This window comes from Emydura macquarii, unplaced genomic scaffold (genome assembly GCF_026122565.2).
Source record: "Emydura macquarii macquarii isolate MOO-44397 ecotype Brisbane River unplaced genomic scaffold, CSIRO-AGI_Emac_v2 contig_1027, whole genome shotgun sequence".
Lineage (NCBI taxonomy): Eukaryota > Metazoa > Chordata > Testudines > Chelidae > Emydura > Emydura macquarii.
The window spans coordinates 11,723,006-11,746,587 of NW_027131164.1; the positions used below are offsets into that span (position 1 = coordinate 11,723,006).

The window sequence follows — 23,582 nt, forward strand, 5'->3', positions numbered from 1 at the left end:
AGTTACTGTGCTTTCTGGAACTAGGGACCCTGATCCTGCAGTCTGATCTGTGCAAGCAGACCCTTAGGTTCACCTTGAATCCCCCATGGGTTAATGAAGTGCTGTACAGGTACATGGGTCCACTTCTGTGGATCTAATTGCTGCATTGGGGCCCATGATTTCATACACTAGGGTGAAATCATGGTCCTATGAAAATAAATGGGAGTTTTGCCATGGACTGCAATGGAGCCTGGTGATCAATAGACCAACTCAATAAACAAGGTAGAAGCTCTTTTGAAAAAAGCAAGCTTTTCTACCTGAAGAATGTAATTCTGGGAGAAAATAAGGCAAGCTACATACCAGAGTAATATATAACAATTGCTGCTTGGAAACATTGTATATTAATTCCCAATAGACAAATTAAACGTCACAACTGACTGCTAGTAATTATGCAAACATGTCCCATTTAATAAAGCTGATATTTTGCTCTACTCCAAAGTAAGCAATGAGTGGAATGTCAAAGTAAAAACTCAAGTACAGCATTTGCACCTTACAACACAGAAAGCTTGCAGAACCATGTAATGGAATGTGTAACATGTCAGAGTCTAAAAGAAAGTAGGGTGAACCCATATGAGAGAAAGTTTGCCTTTGGTTGTGTAATGCCTGCACCTTAGTGAGTCCACAGCAGTAAGAATTGAACTTAGTGCCATTGGGATCTTAAAACAGAAGTCTCTACTGCCTGAGCTGAAAGAGCCAGCTACATTAACTCATGCTGTAGCAGGCTCATTGAGCTGGGGTACTGGCCCCTTTACAAGGGAGCAGGCCTAATCCACCTGTGCCTGGATAACTGACTTCTACCAGGACTGGAGAGGAGACGCCTGGCCTATAAAATGTGTCAGCAGAAGTTTGGAAAAGGAGACAATAAGGGGCAGCCGAGATCTGGTGGAAAGTCCCTACAGCAAGAGTGTGCTGCTGGAGTTCCCCCAGGAAGCAGTAGTGGAGAGCTGAGGACGGAAGAGAGCTGGAAGAAAGCTCAGGGCCAGGACAGCAACAGAAAGGCATTTACCTGCTGCCTTTGAGCCAAGGGAGAAGGAAAGTGCAAGGAAACAATCCTGTGGGCCAGTGTTCCAGACAAGGAGCTGAGGAAGCTCTGGAGCAGGAAACCAGTGGAGGAAAGTTTGCCTGCTGACTCTTCAAGCTCAGAGAGAAGGAAGGTCCAAGGGACTAATCCTGAGCTGGGGGAGAACCAAGGGAGGAATAAGAACTTAAGCTCAGGACGGGTGGCCCTTAATTACCTTGCACTGTCATTAAACGCAGGGTGGGTGGACGCTGTTCATTTGGGTTTTTTGGCTGCAGGCCACACTAGAGAAGAGCCTTGGGCTTTTGTATTATGGTGTTTATTTGTGACTTTGGGGGTCATTTTGAAGCATTCATGTTAATAAATTAGCTCCCAGCCAGGACATTATTGAACTAAAGAGTGACAATGGAGTTTGGGGAAACTGAGGCTGGAGTACCTGCAGGGCCACTTCTAACATGAGGGGGCGTCCCAGGAGGACCTGCCTTCTTACACATCAACTATGTGTCCCAGCCATTGCCCAGGGCAACTGAACACCCATTGAATGAATGAGTATGGGTTAGAGTTGCGGGACAAAGTCCTATAAAAGGGTTAATAATAAAGACAGGTTAGGTAGAAACAGCTGACTTATGGCTGTTTTGTATGATGATATAAGCTATTTAGTGGGATTAAAGGAGCATTTGAAATATTTATATTGGTGCAACAAACCAACTTGCTCTATGATACTACAGATGAATGATAAATTTAGGGCCAGATTTTCAACTGGCTTCCTTTTCTTGCAGACCCCATTGGTAGTTAAGGTATCTAACTACTGATCTGTTTACAAGAAAAGATAAGCACCTACTAATGTAGTGAGTTGTGGATATACAGTTGCAAAACGATAATCAAAATAATTTGTGGGTGCAAAGCTATACCTCTATAAATGAAGAAAACTGCTGAAGAGATGACCCTTAATCTGTAAAGAACTGGAGTGTTACAAGCACATAGGAATTTACATAGTACAAAATATGAAAAAAAAATTACAGAGAAAATGCCAGATATCACTGAATCTGTCTTAAGTGACCAATAAAATGTACTTCTAACAACATATGCTTCAGTTAAGAAGTGTTAATTGTAATAAAACAGAGGCAATGTTGTACTTAATCTTCTTAGGGATAACATGAGGCAAGTGGCATACAGAAGGCTGCCTGGACATAGAAGTCTCTTGTTCAGGTTTCATTATATTTTTTTTGGTCCAAACTGTTTGACATATGTTGCAAGCTGAAGAGGAGCTGTCATCTAATCAGTCTTTTCAGTCTTCCTGTAACGCAGTATTGTGGCTGTGACCCATATATTAAGAACCAGCATGATTATGAAACGGACAAGAACTACGAAGGGGGAAATGTTCAATTAATAAAGTGTTGTAAGCATGAATGCCAACATTAACAGTTGCCACTTACACAGGATACAATAACTTGTTCACAAACTTACGAGAATACATTCTGAACAGTTCACCTTAACAACTCATTAATGGATTGTCTCAAAATACTATGTTAAGAAACCCATATGTTAGACATCAAAAATGCTGAAAATAAGTTCAAGTTTCATGTTCTGTTTGAGGAGGAAGAATGAATTTAGGGAGATGTATCCTCACCTGATGAATAGTGATTTGCTAAGTAATAGAAGTATTTAAAAAATAAATAGATCTAGATTCCTTAATGTAAACCTGATTCTTTGAATCACTTTGACATGAAAAATGATCTTGCAACGTAGTGCAAGTTTAATCAATCTGGTTTAAATTCACACAATTTATATGTTTTTCATCACTTGCATCTTACAGGAGCATATAAATATATGCAATACTCTTTAAATAACCATTTTGCCTATTAAGTTCAGGCTTGTGAGGTATTTTTTCTAACAGAAAACATTTATTGGTACATTCTCAGAGTTTAATAGGCAAAAATCTGACACAAAGAAATAATCAGATTTGCTCAGTGTCTTGATTACCTTAATATTTTTTTTTAAGTAAGGTTGCAATATTTATTTGAAAATCAAAGCAGTTTCTCTGTTCACCTAATACTGCAGGTGTTTTTAGTCCATTTTAGTAAATAAACAATATACTGAAATATACAAAAAAATCTTTTCTAAGAGCTGGCGGTACTCTACTGCATACCAACAGACATGGAATAATCAAGAACAATGAGGGGAAAACTAGTGTGAGCGCTGAACCCCAAAACTGCTGACACTTTTGTTTAAAGTGTGAATGTCACTGTTTGCTTCCATCTGCTTGTTGATGTGCTATATTTTGGTGCACTTTATGGGTTCTAATGTCCTTTTAAAATTGATTCTGGGTAATACAATGGAGCAATTTTTTGTAACTCATTCTGTTAAGACATCAAAAATACTGACTTACTCATTTCTATTATCTAAAACTGCTTTCTACCATACGTACATTTAATCATTTTCCACTAAAAACGATATTTTGCATTGTGCTAGCTTTAGACTTTGAAATGTCAATTGTCTGCTAGAATGATAAACCAGAAACAACAAAGATTTTAAAAGTCTAGTAAACATCCTGATTGTGAATCATTTGCTGGTCTCGGAAAGGGAAATCTCTGCTTCTGCTACTGCTACATCGCTTCGGTCATAACAACAGGTAGTGTCACTTTCTCAAGTGCACTGTTTTTTTTCACTATGGTAAAAGACTGATCTTAAATATTCCTTAGAATAAATTCATTATAAAACTATCAAATGTGTCCATTACATGGTATCTGAATTACATGTGTTGTCATTGCACTTGTTGGTGACAGCATCACAGCAATCTACATTACTTTCAGCCAAATGTAAGTTTCATTGGTCATTTCCAACCAAATGTTAAACTAGCACAAATAATTTAAATCGTTTTATGTTCTTGAATAATTTTTTTTTTTTAAATGAACAAGCCTACCAATGAGAGAGAAGTGGCTGTTTCTTACATCTTATCCATTTTGGAAAAGTCACTCCTCAATTACTGCATCCGACGAAGTAGGTTTCTGCCCACGAAAACTTACGCCCAAATAAATTTGTTAGTCTTTAAGGTGCCACAGAACTCTTGCTGTTTTGGTAAAAACAGACTAACACGACTACCCCTCTGGTACTCAATTACTGTGTGTTCCAACAGAAAATGAGATTTTTTTTTTTTTTTTTTTTGCTTTAAACAGGCGCTTTCCTGATTAAGTATATATTTTAATCTATTTTTTCTCTAAGAGTAGAAGCTGCCTTTTAAATTGTCGATACTCTTTGATGAACACAAATAGATTTTTCTTCCCATTGTCTTCTCCAGGGGTATTCAACTCATAGCCATAATAGTACCCTGTACTGTTTTCTCAGCAGTAATCCAGTTCCTTTGCTGGAATAAACCACTCAGCTTCCTAGTTTATTCTACTGAGAACCGGATAACTGCTCATAAACTAGGATAGGCAGTTATCTTTGGAAAGTGAGGCAGTGATGAAATGAAGGCAATTTCATGTATTACTCACCCATAAGATCATTTGTGGTCATTAAAGTTGTAACTATTCTTGCTGTAAATTAAAGGAATTGGGGGTTAGTATGCTAGAGCAGATCTGGTGATGCCTCCAACTACTAAAAACAATGAAACCTCTCTTGCTTTGCAGTTATGAGAAAAATCAAGCCAAAAAAACCGAAACCCCATACAAATATCCGTAACTTAAATGTACCCCCCACTTACTGTATCCTCAAAGTTGAAGCCCCAACCCTGAACTGGCTTGCTTTCTCTTCCCCCCTCCACGTTTTTTTTTTTTTTTAATTTTTAAGGGTTCATTTGAAAAGGTGTAAAACAAAATGCTGTTAGTTGGAACCCTTTCTAAATTTTCAAGTGGAAAAATTTTACCGTGGTAAATGCTTATTGCTCATCTTACTTCCTATTTAATATGTTCTAGTCTCTTTTGGTGGCTGATCTCAGTCTGTCATCTGGCTGAGTTTTGATATCAAATTACCAGTTAAAAAATTAGAGCAAAGCTTCACCAGTTTATTGTACTGGATAACTTAGATGCTCCCATATATCTCTGTCCTTGTCTCAATTATGCTATACAGAAGAATAATTCCCTCCACTGCAGGAATTCTTGAGTGGAATTCCATGGGTCTGTGTAATGCTTGAGGTCAGACTAGATGTCATAATGTTCCCTTCTGGCCGTAATCTATGAATCAATATTGTCTCGTAATGGGAGTGATCGAATGCTAAAATATTCCATAATAGAGATATTTTAAGTAAAAAACAAATTGTGTAAAGATTAGAATCTACAGCAGTAATGTTCTGGAAGAGTTAATACAAGACATAATTGCAAAAGACATTTCTAATTAACAGTTGTAGCAGGCCTGTTTGTATGAATTGCTACCAGAAGAGTGGGCTAAGATAACTTACCAACACACCAGAACCCTATGCACGTTATGGCCTAGATTCAGGAACATGCTTAAGTCTTTTCCTGTTCAGGACATGACAATGTTTAGCACATGTTTATAAACATTTTCCTGAATCAGTGCTCTGTCTTTAAAATTATTGATGTAAAATGGCTTGAGATCTTTCATTTGATCCTTTAAGACATGAGCTTTTTCTGTATGAAATGCAGAATTATATTTATTTCAATGAACAAAAAAGTATGATTTAGGCTTTGTGTTATATTTGCTCAATGATGTTCTAATACTGTCAACTGTCTGGTATTATAGTAATTAACTAATGGAAAGTACTAGGATGTTAAGTTGTGAGGACAAAACAGGAAGACAACTGAAATGCAAATCAGAGCTACACATTTTGTTACTTTTCTATCCTGGATTTTCATTATGTTTTTTAAATCATAAAGGACTGAGATCCTTTCTGCATAAAGATAACAGAGATGAAATATCAAGCATAAAAGAACCTGTTCCGTTAAAGGAAGATAACATTCAAATATGGTCAAATAATTAAACTTAGGGTAATGTCCTGACTAGGTTGAAGTCAAAGGCAAAACTCCCATTGACTTCTGTGGGGCCAGAATTTCACCCTTCCTTTTGGACAATAATGTAGAAAACTACCCTGGGGAAGATTCAGATTTCCTATGGGTTAGACAAGGCCTCTTGCTGAAGGTATAGATGCATTAGGAACAGTTGTGGCTTTGGGGTGGTCGCTTTATTATACAAAACCCTAATGCTTTTGCGTGTTGCTTACTTGCACAGGTGTATGCAGACATACTCCAGGTCAGGGCGCTCACTTGTCCAGAATCTCTGGTCTGCCACAGACACCGCAGCTGAGCTAATTTACTTGCTGCACTGATTAATGTGCACAGATTCTGCAGAGAAGGATACAAAAAAAAGAGGTCAGCTGTTTCTAGTTCCATCTAATTAGAGAGTATTTAGCTTTGGCCTAAATGTATGCTTTGTTTTTATTTAAAAAACAAAGAAATACTTTTGACATCTGCATCCCAACATTACAGAATCTTACTAAGAAACTATACAACAAAATGAAACTGACCAGAAACCAATTGGTCTAGTTTTATAGTACAGGCTCTTAGAGCAATATAAAACAAAGTAAAAAATATTACTGCAGTTGGTAACTGCATGTTAAAACAAAAGGTTTTTTTAAACTGAGTGTGTTCCATGGCGTAGTACTATGTTGTCAAACTATTAATAGATATAAAAGACAAAGCAGTACTTGGAAACAGCTAATTAAAAGCCCGTAAGAGGTCATTTTCAAAACACCTTCTATAATAAATTATAAAATACAGTAGAATCCCATTTATCTGATCTAAATGGGACCGGGGCCAGATCGGATAATCAAAAATTCAGATAATCAGGAGACTGGTCAAAGAGCTTTCTATCATTATTTTAAGATGGGGAGTTGCTTTTTAAATTAGCTGACACCTTCCAGAAAAGCATTAAAACATGCCCCCCTTCTTATCTACTTAACAGAACATACAAACCCCTAGCTTTTGTGAACAATGTTTTGTTCATTTATTAACAAGAAAACTGATGTGAGTTTTTAACAAGCTGTCAGCCCCGAGCCCTGCTGCCTGGGGCTGAAGCGTCAATTTCCCATATTCCTGTGTGCATGCTGGTGGGTCGGTTAATATGGAGAGCTGGATAATGGAGGCTCAGATAAATGTTGTTTTACTGTATATAAAAAGGATTTTAAAAATTTTCACTTGTAAGGAGCTATGAAAGGAATGGCATGTATACGGGAACACTTTCAACTTAAGAGCTACTACTTACCATGGCCAGGTCTATTATCCATTTCTGCAGAGTTAGAAAGTACCATCCTCCCACAAATCTTATCTTGGGTTAAGTTTCATAATGCTCAGAGTTATGTGGACACCTGAACACTAAGAATCTCTAGGTCAGGAAATTAGCGACATTTTCCTAATCTCACTGAAAACAGAAGATACTCTTGCTGAAACAGATTCTCTAGAGACAATATAGTGTAGTAAAACAGTTTTGAGTAAAACAAAGTTAATCGGATCAACAGTGGTCCCACGATGGCTCTAGAAGTAAGCAGAGGTGTGACGCATGTCTGCGCTTTACTAGTAATCACCTCCCAGAGGCCGATACGAAAGATGGACCCTTGTGGCAGGGTCCTGGGGATAACGGACTGGTCCTCATACACCGTCCTTCCCTGGGGGAAGTTAGAACTGAGGGCTGGACTTTCTCTAAGGCCTTGTCTTCTCGGGGAAATCGATCTGAATGGCTACTGGAGAATAAACTAGTCTGCACTAGCTATTGTAGAATAGCTCCCTGTGTGGACATTACTCTGGAATAAAAGTTACTCTATTGGGGAATAATTACTTCAGTCACAAACCTGGAACTTTGATTCTGCAAACACTTAGGCACCTATTTAACTTTAAACACAGTGGTAGTCCTGTTGAAGTCAATGGGGCTATTCATGTGAGCAGAGTCCCGTATCTGTTTCAGGATCAGGACCATAATTTTCAATATTTGTACAGCAGTTTTGTAAAATGCAATAAGATACTCATCAGCAGCAGCATTTTAAAAAGCCACTGCATCATTATTTATTTATTACAAATTTTAAACTAAAGTTGCAATAGCACAAGTCTGGAGGGAGCCGCAGAGTGAAATTACCAATGCTCGATGGCAGCTTGGGAACCACATTTGGCACTTTTACAGCTAAAATGCAGCTTGCAGAGCCCCTTAAGCCCCCTCCCCCCCACTCTCTGCTTATGAGACTGGAGTGGGGAGTTCAGGGCTTCTGCCCAGCAGGGAGGGGGGGGGTCTCAGGGTTCCAGCCCCGTGGGGCACGCATGTTGGGATTTAGCCTCACAGAGGGGTGGTGGGGCTAGGGGCTTCTGCCCCCACAGGAGGCAACTGCCAGGGCTCAGGGCTTCTGCCCCATGGGATATGCCTGCCAGAGCTTCAACCTTGCAGGGAAGGGGGTGTCGGGGCTTCTGCCCCAACGGACACAGCTGCTGGGACTTGGGGCTTCGGCAAGCAGGCCCCCGGGACAAAAGCCGCAAGTCCCACCACCACCCTGCCACGGAGCTGAAGCCCTGAGTCCTGGCAAGCGTGCCCTGGTTCTCACACTTCTGAAGATTGCTGCATGTGGTTTCAAGGGTCAGTAAGTTTGGCCACCCCTGCTCTATTGTTTTACTGTTGCTATTCAAAACCCTCTGAGTAGTAGTGAAACTGTCAAGAATGATATCCATCTTTAAAGCAGCACTGGAGTTAGCCAAGTGTGAGGAGGAGCTGAACAACAGCAGGTGGGATGTGTAGGGTAGCAGAAACCCACCCACTCCCCTGCAGGAGCCAGGAAGCGCTGAGGAAAAAGTACCAGAGAGCTTCCCCAACAGCAGCAGTCAGAAGACTTGGAGCTGTTGGCAGGGAGGGCAATAAAAACCCAGAACCAAAGCACTTTCTCTTTCTGCCCCCCAGAAAATAGAGAGGGTGGAGCTTCACATTTAACACACACCTGCAGGCTGAAGCCATTTGGAAAGAGGGAGCCCTAAAACAGAGCCCAAAGACAGCATGCTGTTATAAATCTCAGGACTCTCCTACAGCAGCAGCAAGAATAGCACCTTCTCACTAGGGCACTACCCCAGATCTTGCTGGTGGTTTCCCCGCCCTCATTTTTCACATTATTTCTGGTTGGTGTCTGCTCCAAAGGGTCCAGTGCCAAATGTAAACCCCAAGCTGTATGTCTTTTCAAAGGAGCATCTAAAAGTCACTGGGTGTTTGATCCACTATTGAAGTAATTGTTTAAAAGAGTTAAACAAGAAGCTTCATATTTTCCACTGTGCATCTCTGACACAAATGTAAATTATGAATTAGCCTCATTCCTCCTCAGTAAAATCAGTTACAGATGCAGCTTACGCTGTATAAAGGCTTTTACTGGGATCTAAGAAAGTTGCATGCAAATAAGAAATGCACATTAAAAGGTGGCTGAATATGGCTGTCAGTTGGCACTGGGAGATAAAATGCTCAGTCTTCTGTCAAAGAACTGCCAGAAGTGCTGTGTAAACAGAAATGAGTAGACATCAAAGGATACATGACTATGTAAGGCAAAGCTTGCTTCATGTTACCACTGTAATGCAGAACAAAGAGCAGGAGAAAGACATCTGAAAGAAAAGATCAGTCATTGCAGAAAGGAAACCAGAGCCAAAGTAAAATATAAAAAAAGAAAAAAGTATTACCTTGTGCAATTAGGATGGGGTACTCTAGGTAGGTCTGGAGGGGGTAACTGTAGTAACTCTGGTACCTTAGAAACACAAGGAAGCTAAAGAGAAAAAATTGAACAGTTTGTTTGCACACAGAGACTATAATAAAATAGGTTCATTGACAATTTCATTTTAAAAACCTACGTATTGTTGTCTATTGTGGGAGTGCCCTAAGGCTGCACGCAAACCCTTTGTGCAAACCATACATTTAGGAAGACAAAGTCCTGGGCCTGAATATCTTGCAGTCTATTTCACTATATATGTAAACTGACAAGCTGTACACAATGGCCAACACTTTCACACAAAGGCCTCAATGACAGCATCTGAAAGGTTTAGTTCAAACCGTTACTATTTACAAGAGAAAGAAAAGAAGCTTTCAGATCTTTAATCCCCGATCATAATCTGAGAAATCTCCCCAGATCTGCTTTAGGAATAATTCTGATGTTTCAGTTTTTAATAATCCTACCTATGATGTTCCAAAAAACATGTTTAAAAAAAAAAAGCTGAACAATCATAGTGCCTTGAAGTGGAAAACACCTACAAAACCATCCAGACCATTTCATTATCAGTGCAGGATTGTGCATTTCATTTCCTATTGCATCTTTACTAGTGTGGTGCCAAGTCTAGTTTTAAATGTCCCAAGCAATGGTGCTTCTACCAGTTGCCTTGGGAGACTACTCCACACCATAACAAATCTTTATCAGAAAGTTTTCCCTGACACAAGGTTAAATTTTCACAAAAAATATCACATTAACCTCTTGTAAGAATCTAGGCTCTGGGAGACCAAGAAGAAATCAAATGCCATAGTCAGAGTCCACATGTAGAACTGAGAGGAGCTGTAGGACAGAGCTCCAGTTTAAATACCTACTGATCTCAAATATAGTAGTATGTGGCAGGGAGAGAGGCAGTTCCCTGAGTAACTGGCTCCTGAACTATTTAAGACTTAAAACTAACACCTGAAATCCAGCTGAAAGTTTATTAGACACTAGTGCAACTTTTGGAGTATTAGTGTCACATACTCTAGCGTGATGTATCAGGCAGACTGCAAAATTCTACAGTAGTCTGGTCTACTGAGGGCCCCACATATAGCTAGAGTATTCTAGTCCTGAGGTGAGTTCTGTACAGCTGGATTCGAGGTAATTAAATTAAATTAAATTAAATTAAATTCAAGTCTTTAAACCATTCCCAAAATAGTTTTTCCATAAACACGTGGAAGGAGCAGAATCTATAATTTAGTGATATGTGGTACTAAAATGTATTCGCATTTGTTTGGACTGACCTGCGCTTGTGGCTTCTCCATGCCAATCCCATATGTTGCCCATAAAACCTTAATACCACACACCATCATGTATTCCTTGTATACATAAACAAAGTTTTAAATTTTGGCACCACCATCTCATTGGTGGTGGCACCTCTAAAGTTAGGTTCTACACTCAAAAATAATGCTGTAAGATGGCATTGTGGAACTGTGTGTATTTCTGACCTACTGATCATATCTGCTTAGTTCACAAAAATATTTTCTAATTACCAGTCCTGCTTACTCACCCAGGGCTTGATAGATAAGCTGTTTCCATATAATTCATGCATCAGTACCAGTGAAAACAATTCTGCCTGCCAAATGAGCCCTTAGTGATATGCTATAAGGTGGTGGTGGGAGGACATAATTTGGTCCTGCAATTGGAATTTTGTTAACTCACTTGTTCTTAGCTATATCAGATCTGCAGGGCTAATGAGTAAAAAGCAGTGCTAACTCATCCAGAAAGACCCTGATCCTGTTGAGACTCCTGGGGCGTGTATAGCATTAAGTCAACAGGGACTGCTCAAGTGCATAAAATTACATTTGTGCTTACATCTTTAAAGGTCTGGGCCACGGTCAGCAGCTATGACCCTGAGCAGACCCAGATGTGTGAAGAAAGAAGATGCCATTTTTACATAGTGAATCTTTAGAGTAAAATTGCATTTCTAGCAAAGCTGGAAGGGTTGGTAATATATTATGCACTCAGCTGTTCCTAGCAATGTCACACAATGCAGAACACTTAATACTTTTCAAATGAAAGTCACTCAAATTTTCTTTCTCCCATGCACTGACGTGCATGTATACACACTATTTGTTTTTGGTTATAAATAAACCTATTTATAAGGAGGAACTCTAACGAGTGAGAATTAATCTGGTACATTTTCAATGTATAAAGTTACTGCATTGTTACTAGAGCTTAACAACTGAACTATGCCCATTTGATATATTTTGTGTTTTTCTTTAAGAAGACTAAACATGACATCTCTGGGGTGTGGAGAAGCCTGTTTAAGTAGTATGGTTACTTGTGACACAGCAAACAGATCATACTATTTATGTAGTGAAGTATACAGCTTAAGTCAAACAATGCCTGTTCTTAATTCTTTTGGGAAGGAAGAAATGAGTGAACAGTCATTAACCGAAGCCATGCAGCACCACTCAACAGGCAACATTTGTAATTCATAAAATACACTTCAGTAGGCTAATATGGTGCATCTGATTAAAAATAACTTGGGTGCATTCATTTATAACCAACTGCACTGTCAGTTCTAAAAGCATATATCATATAAAGCAGTGTGTTGAATATTTTGAACTAACTGTGTATCACATTTATTTTTATTCAACACACTTAAAATAGGTATTTATTTTCTTAAATTATATTTTGTTTTAATAGCTGGAACTACATAATACTTTGCATTCTCACAGCTTGTTCTATCCTGCACTCTTTAAAAGGATGCTCCAACGAGTTTTCAGGCCAAACTAAGACAGGATGCAACAGCTGCCTGAGAAAGATAAGTGGGTGACTGGGCAGGGTGCAATAGTAGATGAAGATGACAATGGTAGAAAGGTCGAGTTACACAGATTAACTCCACAAATAACCGGGTTTTCAAGTCCAGGCTTTTTAAAATAAACCTGGAAGGATGAATCAGTAACCCCGATTGGTTATCTTCCCCTGGGGGATCTTGGAATTAGCAGGAGTTCAAAATTCAGCGGTGAGCACTATTAACTAACTTGTTGGGTAAGTCATGTGAGCCTGGGCCAAAATGGGTTTACTTTTAACCAGACATATAGAAAGTCTATTCCACCACTTTAAGTCCTAGTCAATAGTGTATTTCCTTGGCGAGTCCTTGTTTTTAATGTTCTCTCCTGTCCTATGGCAGTGGATTTTAAATTTTAAAAAGCAGCCTTCAACTTCAAATTAAAGTCAGGCAAACACAGCAGAGAAAGCCTCCCGAGCTGGGGCCTGTTTGAAGAATGAAACCCCTGTAAAGAACTACCCCGTCACTTAAACATGCTCTGTGTGGAATACAATTGCGCTGAAAAATGCAGGCGGCAGCGTCCAGCCTGCTGTGTTGGACGGAACCCCGAGCCGAGCTCCCCTGAGCGCCCCGCCTGCCGCTGCGGGGAGGCCGGCGGAGAGGGCGCCCTCGCAGAGTTTCTCCCGCGCCAGGCAGGGCTAGGATTTGGGGGAGCTGTGAAGCGAAGCTGCGGGGTAGGGCCCGGAGCGAGGGAGGGTCTGGGTGAGCTACACGCCTTGTTTCCACACAGGCTCAGGGGCTGGGCGCGCATCTCTAATGGGCTCAGTCAGTCGGGAGCCGCCCAGCCCGCCGCAGCAGAGGTCAGTCACGTCACTTCACTTCACTTCAGCCGCGGGCCCCCGTGTGGGCCCGGCCCGACCCTCTAGTTCCCAGCTCTTACCCGCCCAGCTCCAGCACCAGGCTCTCCAGGCTGATGCCCCGCGCGGAGCGGGCCGCCAGCACGGCCACCAGCTGCGGCAGCTTGATCACCATGCAGACGAGCAGCGTGCTCCAGTTGGCAAAGGCCAGCAGCGCCTCCATCGCGCCCGCCGCGCCGCGCCGCGCTCCCAGAGCAGACCCGGGCAGGGCAGGGCCGGGCCGGGACGCCGGGCGCCTCCCTTCACTTCACTTCACTTCCCTTTCCGCACGCACAGCTCAGCGCAGCGCAGCACTGGCGGCAGGCTCAGCCCCAGGCCAGTGGAGGCGGGGAGCCAATCTGCAAAGCCGCCCGGCCTGCACGGGCAAGGCCCAGAGCGGAGAGCGGCTTTACCCTGGCGTCATCCGCCTCCCTCAGCACCGGGTGTGGGGGCGCTGGGACGCCCTGGCTTTTAGCCCCCACCAGATTGGGGGGGCGGGTTGCACTGAGGTGCCCTTGGGAGTCCTGGCTGTCAGCCCCCGGCGCGGCTGGGGGTGGGTGATGCCCTGGAGGGAGACTCCCCCGAGTCCCTCCGCGGATTGTCTGGGACTGGGGGAGATCCGGAGCCTTCTTGGGAGAATAAAGGAGGCCAGCCAAGGGCAGCGGGCAGTAACAGCCTGTTTGCTTGGGGGCCGCGGCCCTGGGGTCAGTCTGCTTAGCCCTAGAGCAGTGGGGTCTAAGGCAGCCTTTCAGGGGGTCTGACAGATCTTGTGCACCCCCCACGTTTCACTTAAAAACGACTGGCTTACAAAGCCAGAGGTAAAATAGGAAGGTGTCACAGTGGCCTGTTACTGAAAAACGGCTTCCTTTCTCATTTTCACCATCGAATTATAAAATAAATCGACTGGAATATAAACATTTCACTGATACTTGAGCCAATTTTTTATCTGTGAGCCTTGTCCGAATCCCCAGGCGGTGGGGCTGAAGCATATAACTTAGCTCTGCAGGACGCCGTGTGGCGTGGGGACCCAGACAATTGCCTGCTTGCCACCCCCTCATGCTGGCTCTGCCCTTGTGATCCCCTAAACCCGTCCTGTGACCCTCCTGGGGGCTGCAACTCCCAGGCTGAAGCAACTGATCTAGATGAATTGAACCCCCTTGGCAGACCTCTGAGTACCCCTGGTTGAGAACCACTGCCCTATAGCTTGTCTTGCCTCGGAGAATCTGGCATGGTTTCAGTGTATGTAACGTGTCAGTCACAAGGGCTTTGTGCTCAGGTCAGAAGGGTTGCCATCTCTGAAGTACAAAAAAAACAGGCCTTCTGGGATGATCTTGAGCCCAGAAAATTGGACAGCTGGGAGTGTATGCTGAGCATCCTTACAGATTTCCGGGGATAGCTACCTAAAAAAGGGATGAGCCTGGGAAAATCTGGATAGGTGACTTAGGGAACAATAAACATTTGAAACCACAACACTGGGAGTTATAGCACCTAAAATTGCTTTAAAACTTAATTTTAAGTAATTCACCAAGTATCTGACTTGTTGTAAAATCCGGTGGAAGCAAGGCACCATCATAGCTATTGGGGTAAACCCCAGAATTGTGGGTGGGTGGGTGGGTGGGCTACAAGGTTGATCTTAACTAGCTATACATAGGTGACAAGTAGAGAGCCTTTCTTCACTGGGATTTTACATGAAAGTAGCTAGCTCAATGCAGAGGCATAGCCAGAAATGATTTTTTGGTGGTTGACACGGGTGGGCACAAGCCTTGTGCCACATGCGAAACAGGCAGCCGGTTTTACAGAGGCTGATAAAAACGTGGGATAAATTGCTTAAAACCTGATGGATGTAAAAACACACCTTTTGCAGTGAAGACACAGCTAATGTCAAGTTTGACAGTGTCACTTTAGAATAGGTAGAGAGGAAGTTCAGCTCCTAGAATTGTTGAGCTGTTACAGTTCAAGGTTTGTGTTCAGTGCTAAAAAAGCTATGTTTTTGTTTGGTTTTTTTGTTACTTCAAGGCACATATTAGTTAACCTGAGATAAAAACACAGTGAAGACAAGGCACTTAAATTTTCCCTTGAGGTGAATTTGCCAAGGTCAACCTCAGGGAGAGGTTAAGGGCTGCCCTCAGTGAGTTTGCCTTGTGGTAAAAGTACAGTGCTTCACCATATTTTTGCCTCAGGATTGCTTGCATGTATTAGTTACCCCAATGTTAAAAATTGCACCTTTTTTTAAGCTCTCCTGTCTCTCTCAAATTGTCACAGCTAGAGTGACCCTCCAGAGAATGTGCACCTACTGTAATTACACAGTTAGATATCAGGGTCCTGGTTCCTTGATCACTAGGTGTCTTAAATTACCCAAAGTGTCAGATTGGTTCCAGCTTGCATTGGAGCATGTTCACTTTGTAGTGAGGGTCTATCTTGAAAGGTATAATTTATTTTTTACTTCATTATAAAAAATCTATTCACATTTAAACAGGGCCCAAAAATTTAACTTTGAGCCCTTTTGGAGGGGCCCTTCTTGCTGCCCCCTCTGTGCTGGGGGGAGCTTGCTCCTCTCCTCCCCGTCCCCAGGAGCTCACTCTTCCCACACACACCCCCCACCACTGCAGCCCTGGGAAGAGCTCGCTCTTCTTCCCTTCTGGCCCCCCAGCTCTTGTTCCTGCCACTGCAGCTCTGGGGCCAGAGGAGTTCTGTGCCCCCAACAATTATTGGGGGGCATGTGCCCCTGCTTGCTCTCCCCCCCTTGCGTGCCTCAGCCTTTAAAAAGAAATTTTAAAAAATGGTTCTGCAGATTTTTAAAAATATACCTCAGCTTTCAGGACAGGAAAACAAACAAGTAAAATGATTTACTGCCCTTCCTTGTCCTGTTTATATAATGACATTGCTTTGCATCTGTTTGCAGGTCACTTTTATCTAAGCTCCCAGCATAGCTTAGGAGAAGAACACACATCACAGAGCTGGACTGCTCTACTGCAGGACTAAACATTTTAAATTCAAATTCTAATATGACAATGACGTTTTGCTCATGTCATTGAGTCTGTCCGCTCTGCCATTCTAGCCAAATTCTTCTATTTTGTACCAAATATAGGATTCTCCCAATCAATACTTTGCAGAAAAGAGCAGTACCCCTTTAAATTACAATTCATGTTTCAATTCTTTACATTCTTCTAATCTTCAGCGGCAGATTGCCTGTTTTGTAGCAGATGGCCCATGTTTAAACACTACTGGTCTTGAAATAAGAATGCAAAGAGCATTCTTCACTGCTGAATGGTATCTTAAAAATAAATAGAAAAAGAAAATAAGCTTCCAATAGCAAAACATCCATTTTTCTGATAATGCACTAGAATTATCTTTAGTGTGTCCTAAACCAGACTGATGCTCTGAGTCACAATATTTTTCCACCAGGAACTCAAACCTGATTTTTATTGCAGTTCGTTCTCTTAACCTAGCATGGTAATGAGGGCTCCAATTTTACAAACAGTTTCTAATTTTGCATGTGGGCGAAGATAAAGAAAATTGGCCTGAAATCCATGGAACGAATTAATTATTACCTTGTTCAAGCCACAAATTCAGAGCCACATTGTGCCATTGGATGCTCGTAACTGGCTCCCACAGTGTTTAGATGCAAGCCACACGTGTACCATAGTGCAATAATTGACTCTCATGTGACTGGGGTCTTTAGGTTGCTGTAGAGACCCATGAATTTTCCCAGGTTTGTTGTGATGTGTCACTAGTTTCTGACTCAGGTTCTGCCTCTGACTGCAGCATTTTCACGTAAGCAGTTCCATACAAGGGCTTGATCATACTTCCATGGAAGTCAAATGGGAGTTTTGTCACTGACTTCAGTGGGGAGTAGAAATGGCTCAGAATTGCCGCCTGAAGTCTGCCAGAGACTAGCGTGAATGAGTTTAGGCTGCCCGGCCTCCTGTTGCAAAGTGGTACAGATTCATCACAAATGTAACGAATTTCCACTGCAGACCCCTCATCCTGTGCAGTGCTGAGTGCCCCTTGGAAAGCACTAACTCCCGCAACTCTCATTGAGTTCAGTGAGCGCTGAGGACATGGGGCGTGGCGCCTGTCAGCCCAACAGGAGGTTTTGCTGGGATAGTGGAGAAAGAAGCACCTCCTTCAAACATGGCGTCCTCTGCCTGAGGGGGTGGTGTTGGCAGCTCCCATCCAAGATTCCTCTATTGCTGCGGTGGCAGGCCAGGATCATGCACTGCTGGTCGTTAGGTTGTCAGGGCTCCTTTCCTCCTCAGCCCCCTCTTCTTTCTTCAGATTGGTTGGCTGGGCTCTAGTCTGGGAGCAAGGAATCCTCCGACTGTGTGTGACTGTGTGCTCCACCACACCGACTGTGTGCTCCACCAACCCATCTCAGAGAGCCCTCGGCCAAGAAGGAGGATGGTGTTGGGTGAGCAGGATCATCTGCTGGAGTATCAGGAGGCTGGCGTGTGTCCCAAAGAGCGGGAACAGCACGAGTCAAACCCTCCACCTCAGCTTGCCAGACAGCAATAGTAGCAATTGCACTGGCTCTAATGAGCCAGAGTGGAGGAAATCTCATGTTTCCTGCTGGAGCAGGAGAACAGGAGCAGCTAGCAGCTCCCTCCTTTCTTGCTGTCCAAACGAGAACCAGCAGCAGGAGCAGCTGTGGTGGTCAGGTGGCCCCAGCCCACACATCTGCTACCGTAAAGAGATAAAATTCAAGACCAGGGGCTTACCCCATAGCTGGCTGAGCAGAGGAGGCCCTATCGGTCCCCTCCACCTACACACCAGTTGCCTGAAGAGTGAAGTTAGAAGGCAAATATAAAATGTATTATCTTTTTGAAATAATCTCATGCTTTTTGGGAGTCTGACTTGTGTTTTTTAAGTGCTGGGTATGACAGTACTGCCTCCAAGTATGTGAATACTTACACTGATGGTATTGTTGCTGGTAGAGAATTTCGACCCAAGCAGCTAGTCAAATTTCAGGCCCTGGGGATGTGCCAGTTGGAAGGATACCATCTTGTTTATTTACAAGTAATGTACAAAGTCCTGCTTCTCCAAATGCAGGAAGAACCAAGAACAAAAGGAGATGTTTCTTAGCTTACAGCCTCAAGTCTCTTTAGCCAGCACCAGAGGCCAGACCAAAAATACTCTCTCTGGCTTTTCCCAAGGTGATGTGTTGCTCATGGGCTATTGCTGGCTTTCTTGCTTTTTGTTTCTGTCTCTGTTCTTGTCTGCTCTCAATTCTGTGTCATTTCTTCTGCCTTCCCTCGCGTATATAAACAAAGAACATCGTATCGTAAGTTTTATATACCTGGCAATAAGCTAACTCTTATAATCACGCTGGTCGCCTCTCTCTCGCTCTCTCCAAACTTTATTTTTCTCCTTTGTGTTCTTGGCTTCCCTATCTTGTTCTGCAGCAACACTTCTTTTACCTAAGCCAAAGATCCCTTAGAGTGCCCAAAAATCCTATAGGGTTTGCTCATCAAGGGGGTTACTACTAGAACAATTGTAGAGTGGTGAAGGGCAGCTGAGAAGTGCTGCTGTGGAGCACTGCGGAGTCCAGGGGCATATAAGGATGGCAGCTGAAAGTGCTGTTTAGACCTGGCTTGCTCGGAAGTGCGCTCTATTCTGGTGTGGTGCAAAGGGGCATATAAAGGGGACAGCTGAGAAGTGCTGCTCTGCCTAGCCTATGGAGTCCAGAGGCATATAAGGGGGCAGCTGAAAAGTGCTGTTCGGACCCCGCCTGCTCAGAAGTGTGCTTTATTCTGGTGCGGTGCAAAGGGTCATGTAAGGATGGCTGCTGAAAGTGCTGTGTCACCCAGCCTGCTGAGTTCAGGGACATATAAGGGGTCAGCTGAGAGTGCTGATAGCCCGGTCCGCTCAGACGCACTCGGTTAATCTGGAATGTGTGTGTGTATATTGGGGGGTTTATTTGAATCTGGGGCTGGAGGAACCCAGCCCTGAAAACCTTAGGTCCTGCAAGATAGCTCCATTGGGAGGGGACTGATAGCCATATGAACACACAAGTAACACAAGCAGTACATTAATAGGATCACACACCCCCTTCCAGGAAGGTAACCCTAATAAATGAGCATACCCCAAGGTGACGGGCAAATCTGGTAACATTTATGTCATTCAGAGGGATAGTTTATTCACACCCATGAACGACATAAGTTATACCAACATAAGTGGTAGTGTATACATAGCCTTAGAGATGTTTGTGACCCAAGCACCTCAGCATAACAGGATCGGGTGAGCTCTGGGGCCCTAGACATTGAAGTGTTGGCCCTGAAAACAGGGGTAGCAGGAAGCAGATGTGACAAAGCAGCTGGGTGCTGCTATTCACTCCCTGCCTGCTGACAACCCTTGGCAGAAGGAAGAAGCTGCTCATCAGTCACTGGGAGCATGGCAAGGTGACAACAATGCTGGAGGAGGCAGGGGGAGTGGGCAAATAACCAAATATCTCAGGCAGCAAAATCTGCACACAAGCCCCTATTTTGCTATCCCTACTGGGAAGCCAAAACACTTAAAACACTAGAACATTCCTGGAAAACCAGGAGACTTGGGCACATGATTCATTTTAGTTTTTAATAGTCTTCTCAGCTTGTTCACTGTTCAGTCAAATGCTTTTTACTTGGTGTCCTTTGCATTTGGTGGCTTGTCCTGCAGATTCCATTTGTTCCATATGCAGATGATATAGTGAAAGAGCATTTCATGGGAATGTAAAAGAAACGTTGAGGGCTGCACGCCAGTTGAGTGGTTTTACATGTACTATGTGCCGTATAGTTTTTAGAGACAGCACGAGAACATTGCTGTGTTTACAAAAGGCCTCCTGAATGTTAGGCTGAACACAAGCTTCATTGAATTTTGAATGGAAGTACTGTAAGCAAAAATATAAATTGTTGACACAGTATTTGATTTGTGAAATAGTTTATTCAGTAACAGCAGAGCAGTTGCATTGGCGTCTGTGAGCCACTCTGGGGATCGGCATGTTACTTAAAATAATATGGCTAGCTAAGAAGTTGGTTAGATACTAACATACAAAAACATCCCAGGGTTAAAAAAAAATAGAGATAAGGCACATAGGGTGAGTAGTTTGTACTGAATCCCTTTAAATGGGTTTTTATATTAAATTAGAACACTGTCCCTTTTATGTTCATTCATTCATCATTCATAGCAAAGGCCTGCTACAGTGGGCTTGGAGCCAATCTAAGGGTGTTTGGGTCTGTGGTTCTGTGTCAGGCTTGTCTCTAATTGGTGTAGTAAGAAGTGAGAGCTTAAGGCCTGTAAAATAGGCTAAGGCCTAAATGGAAAAAGCCGAGTGAACAGAAGTATAAGGGGTCACTCAAGTTAACTGAAACTGGTGTAGGAAAGTGCTGATACTGCAGGATTGTAAGACTGCCAAAATATTACTAAAATATTACTAGGTATAAGAGGTACCAAGATACTAACTCTCTGAAATGACACTTTTATGGATAGAAATGATACATAGAGTGGCGGTGCCCAAATCAGCCAATCAACGGAAAAAGGTGGTATTAGACTACGTCAAGAGGGTGGCAACTACCTATGTCAAAGGGGGCAAAACGAAAGTATATGTAACAGTGTATAAAAGAGGGTGTCATAGGGAATACCAGCGTCCGGTCTAGGGGATAACGGAAAGTCCTGCCGTTGGGCTGAGACCATTGTAACACTGCCTATGCGAAACTGACCCAGAGATACTCCGTAAGTCATTTCCATTGTGCTCCACGCAATAAACCTGGCTTGGGCGCCTTCGTTGCTCAGCTAATCTGTGGTCATGTCGACTCATTCGATCGTGAGAGCCGTCTCAGTTTCCTGATCAGAACTGGGACAGCATCTACACAGGGACACATGCACGCAGCCTACACTGATAAACACCGGTGACCAACACACCGAGTACTGCAATTGGTAGAATACAGCCAGTGCTAAGGCGTTGTGGAATACAGCAATTTTTGCTTTGGAGGGATTCATGTCAACATTTTCAAATTCGTGTGAGTTCTAAGAAAAACAACCATTTCATAGCTATTGTTGTGACAGTTGCAGGTGTTTGTACAGTAAATTGTTGGGTTGGATTGTTTGTCTTTATTTCTCATTTGCATCAATAATGATTAACAATAATACTTATATAGCACCTTTAAATTCATAGACCTTTCAAAATAGTTGCATTAAAAAGGCAGATAATCAGGGAGTTGATAGCTGGGAAACCAGAGTCAGGGAGAGTTTAAGTGACTTGTCCAAGGTCATATAGCAACTTAGTGGCAAAGCTAGGAATAGAACCCAGGTGTCCTGATTCTGTGCTTCAACTGCTGAATCAAGCTCTCCCATGATAATTGGTTTAATGCTTTCTTCCCTGTGTTTGCACACTACATTGTAATGTTATGTATCGAACAATTTATACCACCTGGGGATTCCCCTACACAAGAGCATTCTCCTGGAAGCTGATCAAACTAACTTTACAACCCTTCTGCACCATTAAAATATCACAAAGGGGTTGTACTGAGGCAAGGATCTGGCCCCAAATTTTACATAACATTCACACACAACTTCTGTGGGTGGTTTTGTGGATGCTTATGACTCTCAAAATCTCTCAGGAAAGTTAAGTTATAAGTCAGATGAAGTGTATCTGGCATTTGTCCTCTCTGGGAAAGACAGAGCTGTGATTTACGGAACTAATGTATACAACTCCACTAGTACAGAAGCAGAGCTTGTGAGTTTCTTGAATGAGAGAGAGCTCGGATTCAGGGAAATCAGCCAGCTGAGCCACATACATTTCATGAGAGGGAGAGCTACTATTCACATCTCTTTAAAAGAGCCAGTAAAGCTTTTAAGTTAGAAACCCTTAGATTACTTAAAGTATTTTAGGAAAGTTGTACTGGCTTGGATCTGGGTAGAACCAGGAAGTTTGGGCCCACTTCTAAGAGGTTATGGCAAATTACCACTGATTTTAAAAAAAGGATAAGTCTTGGCATGAATATTTGAGTTAGTGTGCCTGACTGAGGATGATTGTTGATTCAGATCTTTATGCTGTATGTACATTATTGTATCTAAGTGGGTGGCAAACCAGAATAGCTATCTATATGTAAAACCCAGCCCTGGACTATTATACATTGGCATCTAATTGTTCATATATAACTTGTGTGTGTTTTGCAGGAATCTTATTACCTTTTTATTCATGCAGGACTGGTGCCCTTGTTGACCTACTGAAATGACTTTTATACGGTGAAGTTTTATTTTGTAATATTTTTAAAGGCGGAAAATGTGGAATTTCAATGTAGGCATTTCTAAGCTTACATGATTGGATTTACAGTAGTCATCAGTTTCACTATATTCTGAGCTACATGGGAGATAAATCTCACAAACTAAATATTTTTAATGTTTTTAAAAAATCAACAAAACCCTTTTGAGAATTATATTCCTGACTTTAAAAAAGTGATAAAGGGCTGACAAATACGATATATGGGTGTTTTGCTGTATAAATGCTGTAGATTTCACACTGATGTTTTCTTTACTTTTTATGAGCAGGGCTTGAAATGAGAACACACAAGATATGCAATTTTTGGAACACTAGACTTTACTGAGTGCACTCAGCACTATTGTTAAAGTGCTTCAAAATCCACCAGGGAAAACAAATTTATCAAGCTGAAGAATGAGGATAATACTCTTATCAGCATGTGTTCTCTAAGTGTAGAAAATACGAAAATTGAATTGTCTTAACTTGTTTAATCTCTTTATTTTGGATCTAACAACCAATACAGCAAAGCTTATGAAACTGAAGAACATAATATACCATGAGAACACTTACAAAAACTTACAATACAATTCTGCATGGAATATTGAAATCTCATTTATCTCCATCGGTGTCATTTCTTCAAGATCTATTAATCATATTGAATTTCTGTTGATCATGCATAGGTTTTAAGGCCAGAAGGGGCCATTATGATCATCAAGTCTGAGCTCCCATATAACAATCTCCATTATTATGAATGAGGGCTAGTTGACCAAAGTTTACTTGAGATATGACAGAAACAATGCTGTTGGACTGGGGAAAGCAAATGGTAGCTAGAGTGAGGATTATGTCTGTCCTTGTAATGAGAATTTGTGTCTGTCTTTTCTCAGTCGTTAACTCAGTTTGCAGTTTTGGTTAGATTCCCAGCTACTCTGAGGGTGCGTCTACCTTGCAAATGA

At 42.3% G+C, this 23,582-nt stretch overlaps 1 protein-coding gene across 2 annotated transcripts; it reads right to left on the reverse strand.

Moving 5' to 3' along the window:
* Nucleotides 1–423: 423 nt before the first annotated feature.
* On the reverse strand, nt 424–13,971 carry SLC66A3 (solute carrier family 66 member 3). 2 transcript variants are annotated; one of them, XM_067544764.1, is made up of 7 exons: nt 13,439–13,947; nt 9,703–9,785; nt 9,558–9,627; nt 7,274–7,331; nt 6,234–6,354; nt 4,552–4,593; nt 424–2,421 (listed from the first exon to the last, which is right to left on the reverse strand). In XM_067544764.1, the coding sequence occupies exons 1-7, from the start codon at nt 13,576–13,578 to the stop codon at nt 2,333–2,335; spliced, it is 603 nt and encodes a 200-aa protein (XP_067400865.1). In that variant the 5' UTR covers nt 13,579–13,947; the 3' UTR covers nt 424–2,332. The 2 variants fall into 2 exon arrangements, with proteins under 2 accessions (XP_067400865.1, XP_067400866.1); XM_067544765.1 differs by lacking the exons at nt 424–2,421; nt 4,552–4,593; nt 6,234–6,354; nt 7,274–7,331 and adding an exon at nt 7,883–7,960 and having other exon boundaries at nt 13,439–13,971.
* Between the last annotated feature and the right edge of the window lie 9,611 nt (nt 13,972–23,582).

Bases quoted from the DNA above. Each gene is read 5' to 3' on its own strand.
- SLC66A3 (XM_067544764.1), bottom strand. From the start codon at position 13,578: ATGGAGGCGCTGCTGGCCTTTGCCAACTGGAGCACGCTGCTCGTCTGC. The intron at 9,786-13,438 runs GTAAGAGCTGGG...TTTTCTCTTTAG, and splicing joins CTGGTGCTGGAGCTGGGCGG to CTTCCTTGTGTTTCTAAGGT. The intron at 2,422-4,551 runs GTGAGTAATACA...CCCCCTTCGTAG, and splicing joins GACCACAAATGATCTTATGG to TTCTTGTCCGTTTCATAATC.